At 41.6% G+C, this 15,788-nt stretch overlaps 1 protein-coding gene across 2 annotated transcripts in view; it reads right to left on the bottom strand.

Moving 5' to 3' along the window:
- The window catches only part of farp2 (FERM, RhoGEF and pleckstrin domain protein 2), a 119,217-nt gene that overhangs the window by 73,948 nt on the left and 29,481 nt on the right, over positions 1–15,788 (bottom strand). For both annotated transcript variants that reach the window (XM_084308859.1, XM_084308860.1), the window contains exons 6-8: positions 13,700–13,797; positions 10,312–10,426; positions 36–183 (exon numbers count right to left, since the gene is read on the bottom strand). In XM_084308859.1, coding sequence (XP_084164985.1) covers positions 36–183; positions 10,312–10,426; positions 13,700–13,797 — 361 coding nt within the window. The remainder of the gene's footprint in view (positions 1–35; positions 184–10,311; positions 10,427–13,699; positions 13,798–15,788) is intronic.

Genomic DNA, 15,788 nt, shown 5'->3' with positions numbered 1-15,788 from the left:
AGCGGAGCGACCGGTGTGGAGGTAGAGCAGGTCACCTGGAACACCTGGAGGCCCATGTGAGCCACGGCCAGGTTGATCTTGGTTCCTTCCCGGTCGGCCGCAGGGTGGAAGCGGACTCCATACATCTCCAGTTTACGGGCGATCTCCAGGACCTGGAAATCTGATTCAGCTGGAGTCTGGCCCCTAGGGAAGGGAAGCAGAGGCAAAACGAATCCAGTCATGTGATGCAGTAGTTTAGGGATTGTGTCAAATCAACAGCTCATCCGTTTCTCGTGCTTACGGATAAGCATCTGCGTTATTTCAACGTTTCTGTGGGTAACGGAGAGACCTTACAAAATAGACAATGAGTTATTCCAATTGCATCCAGATGATTAAAGTCATCTTCCTTGGACTTTAAAGTTGTGGTTTCGGCGCCTTCTTGCGGACACGCCCCCAGGTGTTTCAGAGCAGAGAATACTGCCTAGTTTTTTCTCCCCACGATTTTGAAACCCAATTCTAGATATTTGGGCGATTATAAAAAAGTGTCTTTTGCCAACTGTGTACTTTGTGCTGAGGAAAAGCACGTCATCACAGCTGTTCCATTATGTTCTAGTAGAACAGCGTGGCAGAAGACGAGTCTTTGATTCTAGCCAGCGTCGGACGAAGTGGAGGAGAAAGAAGCTCTCATGAACAACATTTCTAAATACGTTAATTCCTGGGAAGGTATAGATCCAGGATGTACACATGGACCTTTTAATCATGCAATAGGGAGGTGTAGTAGTTACGTCATTGCCGTTTTTCCGTGTTCCACCCTCTGTCCGACGCAATGCATTTCCCCATTTCCCATTTCTAAATCGTCTCGTTTAAAACAAATAAAGCATTAACATAAAGCATTAACATTTGCATGGTGTACCTTTCTGTGCGTATTCATCCACAATCTATAGCTCAACATGAAATATTTGCAATTAATCCAAATTAAAAAATTTCTCAACGAAAAATGCTTAAACAATAATGTTAGTGATAGAAGGGAACTCGTTTTGTGCAAAAATGGAAAGCTTTTCAATTTCCATGCGGCAGAATTGTTACAATAGCAGATAATCCATATTCCCAATGATAAATCCCTATATGGGTGGACCTCGCGGGCGGTCCAAAGCGACGTCAGACTACACATCCCTATTGGAATGACTTCAAAAATCAAGTACCACTCCTCCCCCAACCCCCCATGACTTCACTGCGTGTGAAGCGTAGCGCCCCGCAGTGGAGTAGAGGCCTGCCAGTAAAAAAAATAATGTCTTGGTTCAGAAAAATTTTTGCACTCTTTCTCAAAGTCTTTACTAAGCAAGGCCTTTATCGTTGTCGTTTGAGGCACTTTGTAACTACTGTATAAAGTCCCCCGTAAATAAACGTATAACCAGTATCGACTTAATGACTAAACCCTGCTGTGTGGCTGCCAGGGACTAATTACTGCAATAATTTCAGATGTGGCTACGCTTGCTGTGGGATTCTGGGACGTGTAGTCTGTAGCCCTGCAACCATTTAGCATTTATTTTTTCTCTACACTTAAGTGCCACGTAAGTTATAAAAACACGAGGGTTCATCTCCGTGTGCGGAGCAGCAGATTCACTCAACAGATACAGACGGTGGCCTCGAATCCCTGGGAAAGCCCTGCAAGACTTTCAGGAATTGGAAGGCAAACATTTCAAACCACGCGATTACAAGCGACCGACGTGTCAGGAGGAGCATATCCATCCAATCATCGACACATTCTAATTTTGTTCATCCGTTAAGCACTGAAATCTCCTTAGATCCCTCCCTTGCCCTACTGGCCTTATGGCTAATAAACCGGCCCGGCCAGAGGATTAGGACAGTAGGACTAGCAGAGGCCCGGGCTCCTCCACGCCGGGGTGGGGAGGAGGGGAGTGACAGACGGCCCCCGGCCTCAAAGCCGCCCGCTACGTCGGCTGGAAGAGGAGGCCATCTATTCAGCGTGAAAGGACCGGCCGTCAGGCACAGTGGCAGTGCCGTGTGAACGGGGGAGGCGGCTGTGGGAAAGTGCAGCGAGCGGTTTGGTGAAAGCACCAGATTACCATTAAAAGCAGGACTCTGAGAAGGCGCCAACCCCCTCCGTGTGGCTGGTTAGGGAGAACATTAGTGTCGTCTCTTAAAGTGCAGACACTAAACGCTCTCAACAACACAGACGTATGTAGATTAGTGGCCACGGGCAACTGCAATTCTTAGAAATATCGGAGGTCTTATATTTTATGTTTATCCATTTTTCTTTTTATTATTTGAAATGATCCAAAAGATTAAAAGCAGCATTATGTTGTATTAAAGATCCCTTATTATTATAGTCCTTTTCAGTCTTTGAGGTCCCTAAACAGGTTTTATGCAGAGATTACGCATTCTAGCAGCCTCTATACCCCCGTTTCAGTCCTGTTCTCAACAGGCATGTAATTTTCTTGCCAGTAATGAGTGTCTGCGCTTTTATCATACAAATATAGGGATGTCCGATATTATCGGCCGATATTGGCATTAAAACGTGATATCGGAAAATATCTGTATCGGTTTTCAATTTTTTTTTTTTACATTTATTTAACCTTTATTTAACCAGGCAAGCAAGTAAGAACAGATTCGGATTTTATTTATTGTCAAAAGTATGCATAATGTTGTGTTAATTCCACGACAAGAGATATGTAATGTTAATTACCTGAAATTATTCCATTTTTTGGGGGGGGGGAAACCTTGCATATATCGGTATCGGTTGATATCGGTTGATATCGGTATCGGAAATTAAGAGTTGGACAATATCGGTATATCGGTAAAAAAGCCAATATCGAGCATCCCTATACAAATACCATCATTATCGCAGATCTAGCAATGGCGAGCTACCGTCAAAAGAAATTCAGATCAAACTGTCAAAGTAGGCGTTCCAGATCAAATATGACTCAAGATCCAACAATATAGCATATCAGATTACCGTCAAGAATGTTGTCAGAAACATATTTTAGGTTCAACGTTAGGTAGAAAATAGAATGTTTACGAGTGATTTTGTACACTCGCATTTCTCCAACATCTCTTCACACGCACTTTATTAACTACAGCGTTTGTGGCTGCAATTCTGTATGGCTCATTTCAATTCAATAGGGAGGGTTCTTTTCACAGCTGAACTGTAGAAACGGTACCATGTACATATTTCACATTTTCTCAGTTATGTAAGAACAATGAAAAACATGCCACATGAACGGTTCATCCAGCGGTAAATTCCAGCAAACAGTGGCATTAAATCATAGCCCCCCCCCCCCTCTCTAAAAATGCAAACCACAGACAGATACTTGAAGAGGTCACTATGGAGCATTGGCATGTTCCTTGTACAAAAGGTCTCAACGGGGGGACAATAATGTTAAGCCTCTAAAATGTAGTCTGCAGGCTAGATTAGGGGGAACACAGTTTGCCGACATGCCTAGATCTGTACTCCACATGTGTATAACATGAGGTAAGTAATCTTCCAGGGAGGTGTAGGGAAAGAAAACTCTTTATTTGGTGTACTCAGATTCAGTTGACTCACTGACTCAAACACTTGATGAGACAACCAGGAGTGATGCACTGATGCATTTAGTTATGCCAGTTATGCCAGTTCTGTCCAAATAAGGCAGTTATATTATATTATATGATTATTGCCTGTACTAGCAGTATAGGAAGTAGGGTACTTGTTCAGTCCTGATAAGACTAATAAACAAATAATTAACAATTTTTATTTTAAAAACAGCCTCGGTTGGGTTTGTGCAGCATCTGAACTTGTTTAGCAAATTATGATTGCATTCTGGAGGTATGTATTTCAATTGAGCTCGAGGAGCAATCAGGAGCATTGCCAGGCGATTATGAGTATCTTATGATGCACTACTAAACGTTCAACATACCATATATTTTATGCAATAACTATACCGCAAGATACGTACCACTAACGTCTTCCGTCTGTTTGCACAGAGTGTGAAGTTAAAATGTATGCTGATTAGGGGTGCACGATATTGATTTTTTTGACCCCGATATCGATAACTTTCTGCTCCTCAACATCGATACCGATAGCGATAATATATATATATTTATTGTATTATAATTTTTTTTTATGTATATTCCTGTAGTTTTGACCTAACCAGATTTATCATGACATGAGCGTTACTACTATGAACAAAACAAAGCCAAGAGAACAGGTTTGACTCTTCAAATAAAGTGACTATATTTATTTTTCCAAATAAATATAATTTGAGTCAATCACAAAATTCACAATCCGTCAATGTCATTAACAATGTGTTTCCCTGAACAATGAGTTAACTAAAAACCAACAGGTATTGTGCTTTGTCAGCAGATAAAACATTTTACGCTATAGGAGAGGAGACTGTTGTGGTCTTGGTCCATGAAACAACTATTACTTGGCATTTATAGGACAGCACGCCTCAAAAAGAATTAAATAAACCAAACAAATCATTTCTGTCAAACGTCTTTAATTTAGCAAACGCCTCGTCAATAGGTACAAGCCGCGCCGGTTCCTTTGCAGCTGGCTTTGGATTCGCAGCAGCTTTAGCCTTTAGCTGCTCGCGCGTCGTCAGATTTTAATACACCATCGTAGCGGTGGTGATGTTTTCAGGTGACTTATTAGGTTGGATGTGTTATAGCTTGTTGCCCCTTTCCCTCCACGTGGAACTTCTGCATTTGTTACAAATAGCAAGCGAACTGTTTCCCTCTGAAACGTTGAAAAAGTCCCACACTACCAACGCCGCCATGTTTGTTTACTATCTGTGCTGCTTCTGAAACTTACGTGGCTACGTCACAGCCAGGCATGAGAAAGGGAGCGCTGGATTTGTGAAAAACTCCCTCTTCCTAAACCACACGCTATCAGTCCTACCACAGTACTGAAGGAGCCTACAGTAAAAACAAACGCCCTTCATCCCAATCCACCCACACCGGATTTCTTTTAACCAAAAAAATGTATTATATATTATCGGAGCTATCAATAATGTTATCGGGTTTATCGGGATGACGTCATAATTGCTGGTATCGGCCCGATAATTATCGTGCATCCCTAATGCTGATGACACCGTTATCTACCGTACTTTTCAGACTATAAGCCACGGCTTTTCCCCCCATTTTTCTACCCTGCGGCTTATATAACGGTGCGGCTAATCTATGGATTTTTACAGCTAACTGGGCTCGCTCCCTCAGCTCTGTGACCGTCAGATCAGACTCGTAAATCTGCTGCAGCAGTGCACGCCTTGCCCCTCCTCCTCCCACTCACAGTCGAGCCCTCCTCCTCACAGTCGAGTGCATGAGCAGCTCCTCTTTCAACATAACTGGCTAGCTACTGATAGCTCCTGATATCAACATCTGATATCATCGGTTTGGCATTCGATTTCGCAGTAGTTGGATATCGTTCCGTGAGCTAACGTTAGTAGCTACCTAGTGTTGGCTCTATTGTTCCGTGAGCTAACGTTAAGTAGCTACCTAGTGTTGGCTCTATCATTCCGTGAGCTAAAGTTAGTAGCTACCTAGTGTTGGCTCTATCATTCCGTGAGCTAAAGTTAGTAGCTACCTAGCCCCTTCCGTGACTGCGATGTGCAAGCCAGGGGCTGGCTTTTGAATATGCTTGCACATCGCAGTCACGGAAGGGGCTAGTAGCTACCTAGTGTTGGCTCTATCGTTCCGTGAGCTAAAGTTAGTAGCTACCTAGTGTTGGCTATATCGTTCCGTGAGCTAACGTTAGTAGCTACCTAGTGTTGGCTCTATCGTTCCGTGAGCTAAAGTTAGTAGCTACCTAGTGTTGGCTATATCGTTCCGTGAGCTAAAGTTAGTAGCTACCTAGTGTTGGCTCTATCGTTCCGTGAGCTAAAGTTAGTAGCTACCTAGTGTTGGCTCCATCATTCCGTGAGCTAACGTTAGTAGCTACCTAGTGTTGGCTATATCGTTCCGTGAGCTAAAGTTAGTAGCTACCTAGTGTTGGCTCTATCGTTCCGTGAGCTAACGTTAGTAGCTACCTAGTGTTGGCTAAGTAGCTATCGTTAGTACCTAGCTACCGTTACTGTTCAAACAAAAATGTTAATAAATGGGAGCTTCCTCAAACAGCCATCTCTTTCCCGACAATCCCCTCTGTGCACGAACCCTTACATTATGGTAATTAAACATTAAAACACCTGCGGCTTATAGTCCAGTGCGGCTTATATATGTACACATCATTCAATTTAGCTGCTGCGGCTTATATTCAGGTGCGGCTTATAGTGCGAAAAGTACGGTATATTCATGCAGAAAACTAAAGAACTGGCGGCTATTAAACTAAACGCTGTGTGTAGTGTGCAGTACATCCACAGCTAAAGAGATTGGTTTTATCTGGTATCACAGTGGCTAAAAAGCTGATAGCATCACGATGGTTCCAACCGGAAAAAATGTGCCGAAAGGTCTGGATTATTACATATCTCGATGTGATCTATCAAGAAATATCTACAGCAAGAATTTTGGGTCTCAATGAATCCAAAATGACATTGTGGTTAGAAGTGGTGGAGAAAATAAAAGCTAGCATATAATGGTAATGTCTGGTTAGGAGCGAGGGAAAATGGATGGATTATCCAATGGGGGGTCCGGGAGGGGGGGGGTACGAGCTGGAGCATATGTGTGTAGGTTTTTAGATAACAGGTATTAAGGGTATATCCTATATAAGACAATTAACTAAAATGTGATTTCATTGGATGTGCACTGTCAACTAATGCTTGTATATCTTATCGTGTGTTGTCATGTTTGTTTATGTGTTTGTTTAAAAAAAATACAAAAAAAAATACAAAAAAAAACTAAACGCTGCAATGGCGAATGTCAACAACTGGCTCACAGAGTCTCAACTGTGTCTTGATGTGAAGAAAACAGTTTGTATGTACTTCACAAAATCTAATACATCTGATAATCCTGGAGTGTTTGTTGCTGGAGAGCCAATCCAAGTAGTCGCTCAATTTAAATATCTCGGCATTATCCTCGACTCTAAACAATCTTTCAAAAAGCAGGTAAAAAGAGTAACGCAGACTGCCAAATATAACTTTCGGATTCATGAGGAACTGTTTAACACCGTTCAACAAACGGGGTTTCTGTAGCTATCATGAAATTTATAACAAATTTAACCTCACTAGCTCCACTTATTATTTCTATATACAGTTATTAGCAACTTTGAAGGCTCATGGAGTCCCATTAAAGATACCACTTGAGCACCACAGATATCACAAATTCTTCTATGAAAGGGAGACATCGAGAGGCTTCGTATCAGACTTTTATCATCACTTACTCACATCCTCGTATGGAATCCTCCCCCTAGACTCAGTCTGGATGAGGGATATACCAGACTTGGAAGTAGATTTTGATTGGCAAGAAGTCTGGGCAAACGTTCGACTAGCGTCACGCAACCCGGATCATCAACAGATTAATCTTAATTATATTCATAGGACTTACCTGACTCCTATAAGATTGAACCGAATGGGGCTTAAACAAGACTCTCTATGCTCCTTGTGTTGAAGGGGCGATATCGGTAAATTTATACATATGTACTGGGAATGCCCCCCTGTTAAGATATTCTGGGAAGAAGTAACCACACAATTATCAGAATTTTTATTTCTGACCATACCTGTACTGCCTTCCATATTGTTGTTGAATGATGTTTCTCAATTAGCAGCCACTATACAGCTAAAGAGACAAATTTTGTCCGGTCTTACGGCTGCTAAAAAGCTGATAGCATCACGCTGGATTCAACCGGATAAAATGTGCCTGAAGGTATGGGTTCTTACTTATCTCGATGTGATTTATCTAGAGATATCTACAGCAAGAATTTTAGGTGTCAATGAAGCCAGCATTGCAATCTGGTTAGAAGTGGTGGAGAGAATAAAGGTTAGCATATGAATTGTAATCCTTGGTTAGAAACTAAATAATGGATGGATTATACAAGGGGGGTCCTGAGGGGGGGGGAAGAAGAGCGAGCAAGAGCATAGTATGTATTGTATTGTATTGCAAGTATTATGTATATATCTCATAAACTACATCTATATTGATTCAAATATTGGAATGTATAATCCTGTGATTTATTGTAGATATTTACTGTTAATACTTGTATGTCTAGTTTTATGTCATGTCAAAAAAATTATAAAAAAATGTGTTCACAGAGGAACTGTTTAACATCTACTGCTGCGCTTCTCTATAAGTCTATATGAACACAATGATCATTTCCCATCTCATGTAATGTATGACTAGCTGGACCCATGCAAAAAGCACAACCATGAACCCCATTCTCTCTCTGTATAAGCAGGCTCTCAAGGTGCTGGACCGAAAACCATATACTTACCACCACTGTCACATCCTTAGCAAGTACAGAAACCTCAGCTGGGAAAACCTGACAAAATACACCGATGCCTGCCTACTGTTCAAGATTTTAAATGGCAAGGCCCCTCCACCTCTCAGTACTTTTGTCAAACAAAAAACATCTCATAATAGGTCCACAAGATCTACCCAGAGAGCGGACTGTACTGTGCCGTTTAGGTCCAGCTCCTTCAGTCAATCCTGTTTTGCAGTCAGAGCCACTCAGTTTTGGAACATCCTACCAACTGAAATAATACTGTGCGACCTACCACACCTTTACAAAAAAACTCAAGACCTGGCTATTGACAAATCAAAACATGTGACCACTTTTAATCAGTTCATTGTGTATTTTGTTATTGCTTTTACCATTATGTTGGATTGTGTTGTAAATATTGTTTTACTTTTAATGCTTCCATTTTAGGTGTATGATTTTATAACATCTTGCCAAAAGGACTACAGTTGCTGTAACTGAGGGGTACAATTCCCTGACTGTATTGAATAAGTATGGTATCATTAAACCACTACTGAGTTATGTACATTACTACTGGCCATACAGTACACATGTATATGAGATGAACACCCACACAATAACACGGCTTAACAAGGAAAGTACTGTTTGTAATATTTATTAGAAGAGCACCAAGATTATCTTACATTTATTAAGAATTAGAGTTGCGCTTGTAAGGCGAAGAATGTGCATGAATAGGTCAAGAGCGTAAGTCCATGAGCATATTACGAAGGGGATAATTAATACCACCTGTAGCATAAGAATTATATAAGGTACACTCGTAGGTCAGCTGGAGATACTAGGGGGGTTCCCTCCGGTTGTAAGCCAGCAGGGGAGAGGATTTGTCGGTAGCAAAAGTCTGGATCAACGAGGAATAAGGAGACTCCAGGTAGTGGTACAGGAGACGGTGCAATAATCCCTTGATCCGTAGACAAAGCAACAGCTATTCTCCGGTATGCACTGCCGCATGGATGAAAGCTAGCCAGCCTCAGAGTCCTAGAGGCGGGCTCGACGGTGCTCCTCACAGGGTAAATCCCACACGGTAGTGGGGGTAGACGACTCTCTGCTCCAGCAGCCACAGGACCAAAGCAATATAATCCAGCCGAAAAGGGCTCTGTAGTCGTCGGTGTAGGTTATCCAGTGTACATATCCACACGGTTCTCATCTAGGGCTCCTCGGATGACGGCACAAGGTTAGGCCGCCCAGCCTGGATAAGCACACTAGCTCGGTACGATGAAACGTTGGTAATGCTGGTCACTGTAGAACGGTAGCCGCACGATACACTATACATAATAGACTATTACTTAATAATAGAATAGGTCGAACTCGACGATACAGCGTTAAACTCTGACACTTCAGCTATCAATTCGCACGTGGTCTCAAGGCTCTATTTCGGGGCAAAACGGGCCCACTTCACAGCACGTTGTATCGTGGTGAAGGCTTCAACTTATTGGGGTAACAACACTGCTGTATCCACCTGCACCGTATTTATACGTAAGGTGAATAATCTAGTACCAGCCTTATTTCTGTCTCATATTACTGCGCAAATCTGGGCATGTTGAGACATGTCTTAGCGGTGACTTTGAACTAGACATTGGGGGTATGGCCGTGGCGCCTAGGGGGTCGCTGTCCAATAGGAGAACGAATATTATGGTCTGGCCTGTACTAGGTAAAGGGATATTCCGTGTATATGTACAAAGAATATACAAGGGATATCAGACGATATACAAATACTATACAATATATCTAAAGTAATAAATATATATATTCGGTTTAATCTGACCCTTTGTAACAGTTGCAAATTAGCCAGCTGGCTAAAACTGGAACATTTACAGTAATGTTGATTAATGTGTACGATCATTTTTAAATAAACGAAAAAATAAATAAAATAAAGAGTGAAAACACCCCAAGAGTGAGAGAGCGAGCGAGAGAGATAGAGAGAGAGAACTCACAGGTGTCTGCAGTGGAGCTCCATGATCCTCTCCTGCACCTTCTCCTGGTAGGGCAGCAACCTGTTCATCTGCAAGAAGTCCCGGTCCACTAGGTCATCGTAGTCCCCGATCTCCGCTGCGGATCATGGTTTAGGGGGAGGAGACAGACGTTTGTCGTTATTCATCTTTCAATAAAGGTAAGCTGGTATTAACTAATTGAGAGCCACGCCCTTTCCCCCATCTGCACTGGCTAGAGCCAGCTTTTCTTGACCCATTTTCACAATCTTTGCGGAGCTATTGTATATTATGGCTATGGAGACAATAGTATGGCTCATTTGACAGGCACTATTTCTAGGCCAACATGTAAAAAAGAGTTTGTTTCTACACACTGTAGTTTGTAGTTTATTACACACTATACACACTAAACATCGATCTAACGAACGAAAATGCGATCGTTAGAAAAAGCTTGGTTTTAGGTCCGGTAAAATAAGACACTGATCGTTACAGAAACATGTTTCAGGTTCGGTAAAATAGACATAGAATATCCTTACCTTAGCCAGAAGGTACTCCAAAAAGAATAATTCCAATGATCCCATCGGCGATTACTGGTTTATGTGTGTTTACGGGAAACTATAGGTTGAGGCGAGCAGATCTCCTAGCGATTGCTCTGCAAGAGCTCCTCCCCCTCAGAGCGAGTCTTGACAGAAAGAGATCAGTAGAGACAATGTCTGAACTGGACTATCAGAGTTCAAAAGGTAGGCGATACTGCCACCTGGTGAGATTCGATCGGCATTGCAATTCCAACGTAGGCAAATGAGCCAGGGACACCTAGAATGATCCGGATGACCATTTAGAATGGGGATCAAAGGATCTAAAAACGAATGATTACGTTTTTGCCGCTCAAGCGTTGGCGGTGAAACACGTAATATTACGTGTTTGGCCATCAAAGAGTTAAGGGCCGTGGTTCCTAATGCAAACGTAAACAGATGGGTTAACCACCAAATTTAAAAAAATAAATAAAATACAAATAAAAATACAAGATAATAATAATAGACATGTTTTAATGTCCTAGATGACTAGAGCTCTTGATACAATGACTAACGCTAGATTACATTTTTAGGCACTAAAAGGCTTGTTTATGTCATTGTAAACAATAGAGTAAAACAGACCTATGTTCCAATTTACAGATTAAAGAAAGTTTCGATTAGCAGATTTCTTTCATCTACAAATCAAACTCTTCCAAGAACGTATGTTAACTCAATCTGCGCCATCCACGTATATATATGCGTTTGTTCGCCATGCGTTGACCACCAATCACATATATATACGTTATTTGGTCCCTTTTCTTCGATTTTAATATTCTATTCAGTGTCACGGACCTGTTACCGTTAAAAGGCATACTGGGACCCAGAGAGTCCAGTACCGGCCAGATCCTGCTAGGTGGCAGTATCGCCCACCCTTTGAAACCCTGTTCCAGACTGTGTGTTACATCTAAACCCCTTTGGGCGGAGAATTTTGGTCCAGGCAAGCCTAGCGGTTCACCCGATCACATTGGAACGCGTCCATGGCCCCTCGATGCATGCGTTGTGCCGGATTATGTCGGGGACCCAATAGACACCAATACTGGAAATCGCGATCAGACAATTGGAATATTCTTTTTGGAATACCCCCGATCAAAGGTAAGGACTATCTGACGTCAATTCCACCTTGATCCTACAATGATTTCATATCGATCCAGCCGATCAATTATTATTATTATTCAATTATTCAAAACGAATGCCGTTGATGACGATCAGATCATCAAAAAACAACCCCCCCCCCCCCCCTTTGATGCATTCATGATGAAACATAATACCGGTACCTATTATATACCTTTGATTTGGAAACAGTAGCATGTCCAGGCGAGCAACACAAATGCATTTAGCTAAATGCACATAGCGCTCCATAGCGCCGTGTTCAGGAATTAGCCAGGATCACTCTGAAACTATACAATATTCATGATGGGATAACACGCAAACGTATACATGAAAAGTTTTATTATTTTTCACATGTTGAACTGTCTGTTGTTAACACATTGAGTGCCACAGACGCTTTTTGTCGTTAGTTCATGCCGACCTTTGAGTGCCCCAGACGCTATATAGCGTTTGTTTGTCATTTTTTTTTATTATTGGCGATTTGAATGAATATTTCATCAATCAAGCCTCGGGTAAGTGCTGCAGAGTCTCTCTGAGCTCAATTGGGAAGATACTGCCCCCTATCGTCTCTCCCTGTGTAACTGCACCCCATTACTTTAGACTGATGCAGGGGGAGTGGTCAGTTTGCTCATTTAACTTTTCCGTCAAGCCAACTTTAGAGACCAAGTGATCGCCAGCCATCAGAACAGCGTGGATTATGTATTTACAGTACCAACACTAATCAATAAGCGTGATCGATATTTGGAATGGCGATCAGGAATTGGAATAATCTTTTTGGATAACATCTGATCTCAGGTAAGGAATTTATTTTACCAGTCTTAGGATAATCAGACCCGTTTTCAGAGAGATATAAGCTTTTGCCCTATGCGTGTGTGTGTGTGTGTGCGCGGTGATCGCTGATGAGGAAATGAGAATATATTTTTCAGCCCGCCTCTATAGCGTGCATAAGTACACATATACTATCGATAATCGAGCGTTTATTTGAAAACGATTCATAAATAGGCCGAAAAATGACAACGTTTTTGTGTAGGCTAGAATATTCCAGTAAATGTTGTTTATCACGGAATCTATATATTTTCCTTGAAAACGAGGGCTTTTCAAAATGCTATAAAACGAAAATGAACCGATAAAAAACAATCCGTTTCAACAATGTTGACTGCAAACAAGTCATTGATAAACACATAATTTAAGAGAGAGAGTATGCGTTCACAACGCTATCATTGAAGTGGGTGCTGGCATTCAACGGGGTTTCCAATGTTAATGGCTGGCACTCAAACTGTTAATGTCAAATGAGCCATAGTATTGTCTCCATAGCTATAATATAGAATAGATATAGCCCTGCAAACACGCAACGCACAGTGAAAATGCCTATATAAAGCATGGTGCATTTACTACAGGATAAGGATAATAGCTGGCAGAGAAAGAGTTAAAGGGGCACAGCCAATTTATTTTCCAAATAAATGTGTGTGAGATTATGTTCAAAATAAGTCAGCATTGTTTTTTTTGGGGAAGCCATAATATACGCCACATTTATATGATCCAATAAAATGGACTCTCAAACCCTGCCCTCTTTTCTTGCTCCTCCAATCGCAACTGGTGCTTCCTTCCGGTTCTAGATAGGTCAATTCTGGATTGGGGCTCTACTGAGTGTATAATGTGGACTTTCAGATACTGCGGTAAAAAAAAAAAAAAAAAAAGCAGGCATGAGAACATACACTGGACGAGATGAGAGGCGATCAGAGCCCCGGTGTTCTCTGTGCAGCTCAGCCTGCCATCCATCAGGTCTCTTTTCATCTGCAGGGAGAACAGGTACCTGTGGGGGAAAAGAATAAGCAGAGGCTTTAGTGTCCATCTGCTTCTGCTCCAGCAGAGACGTGAAGAAGAAGCACACCGGCTTCACCGGGGCTCATCGCTACGGCTGCGAGAACGGGGAAAAGTTCATAATCTACCGCCTCGATTCAAGTTTGTTTTTATTTGTCACATATAAGGTACATGTACTTTACAGTGAAATGCTTGGTTCTGTATGAGCCCCTGAGAATGTGCTTCATACAGTAGATAAGTAAGTAAAATAGGAATAACACTATACAATATACAAACTAAAGTGCAATCCAAGTAAAAATGCAGACAATGAGGTACAGATGCAGACAATGAGGTACAAAAACATTTTAAGGCAAGGTGCGAATGCACATGAGGTATGAATGTACTGCAAATCTCTTTAATAAATAGATAAATATAATGTAGTGTCTAAAGTGAGTGTTACGGTGAGTGTTTGTTTAAAGTGAGTGTGTGCATGTGGATGTGTGTGCAACAGTGGAAGTTATTGCATGAATACTAGTGAGGCAGTGCTTCACTAGTATACAAAAAAGAAAAAAATATTATTATTAATATACATACATGTTTTTTTTTCTTTTTTTTCTTTTTGTAGCTTAGCTTAGCTTATATTACATCACAATGATGATCACCAAGCTAACTTACTGTACACAGTAGGGCTGGGCAATTAATCGAAACAAAATCGCGATCTCGTTTATAGACCGTCTCATTTCTAAGTTATGATGATTTTTTTTATATATATAAAAAAATATATATACATTTTAATTTTTTTTAAACTTTTTAAATGATTTTATCTGGGTTGAACATGATTTGTGGAACTCCCACTGGTGTTGTGGTCATGGTATTCACTGACCTTTGGGAAGTATTTCAACATGCACATGGGTATCTTAGTGGTGTAGTGTATCTTGTAGACCAGCATTGCAAGTTGCTGTACTCTGTCGTCTACTCTAAACTGTCAAAATGGGCAGGGGTAAGGTGGGTTTTAGGAGTAAGGTCAAGCAGTAGTCTGACCAGTTTGTTTTGTGATGTTTGTAATCTTGTTTTTAGTGCCTTTGAGGTGCTTTGGTACCATGAGGTGCAAGCATAGTCGTAGTACCCTTGAATGAGTGCTCCTGTTAAGAGTCTTCAAGGTATTCTTGTTTACCAGAGAGGAGATCCGGTACAGGAATCTAGTTTGTTGGTTGACTTAGTTTTATTACATTGGATCCCATTTTGTCACAGGAAAGATTTGCCTCTAGGATGGAACCCAGGTAGGTAATTTCATCTTTCCTTTTCCTTGTCACCTTCACCTAATATGTTTTGATCTGGTCAGGTGCGCTGTCACCTAATATGTTTTGATCTGGTCAGGTGCGCTGTCACCTAATATGTTTTGATCTGGTCAGGTGCGCTGTCACCTAATATGTTTTGATCTGGTCAGGTGCGCTGTCACCTAATATGTTTTCATCTGGTCAGGTGCGCTGTCACCTAATATGTTTTCATCTGTCTGGTCAGGTGTGCCGTCACTGAATATGTAATTTTTTGCATCCGTGTCTGGTCCGGTGCGCCGTCACCGAATATGTAATTTTTTGCATCCGTGTCTGGTCAGGTGCACCGTCACCTAATGTTAATATGTTTTCATCTGTGTCCACTGACCACTGACACACAGTGGGGGATGTTTTAAAAATATAATTTAATATATAATATAATATAATAATTTGTGCTTCACCAAAAAATGTGGTCAGCAGCCGCCACTGGTGTGCAATTAGTGTAGATGATGGGTTGTTACATGGAGTCATTGAGCATCCTGATGGCCTGGGGATAGAAGCTCCTTCAGAGTCTCTCTGTACTGGCCATGAGACTCCAGTAGCGCTTGCCTGACTGCAGCAGTGCAAAGAGGCAGTTGTTTGGGTGACTAGAGATTGATGTGCAAGATTTACGTCAAGTCGCTCGGTTACTGTGCTAACCACTTCATTGCCCTAATGACGATGAGGACGA

This window comes from Notolepis coatsorum, assembly GCF_963971535.1.
Source record: "Notolepis coatsorum genome assembly, chromosome: 2".
NCBI lineage: Eukaryota > Metazoa > Chordata > Actinopteri > Aulopiformes > Paralepididae > Notolepis > Notolepis coatsorum.
Note: the sequence above shows the minus strand (reverse complement) of the source record. Positions and strands in the feature narration are given on the sequence as shown.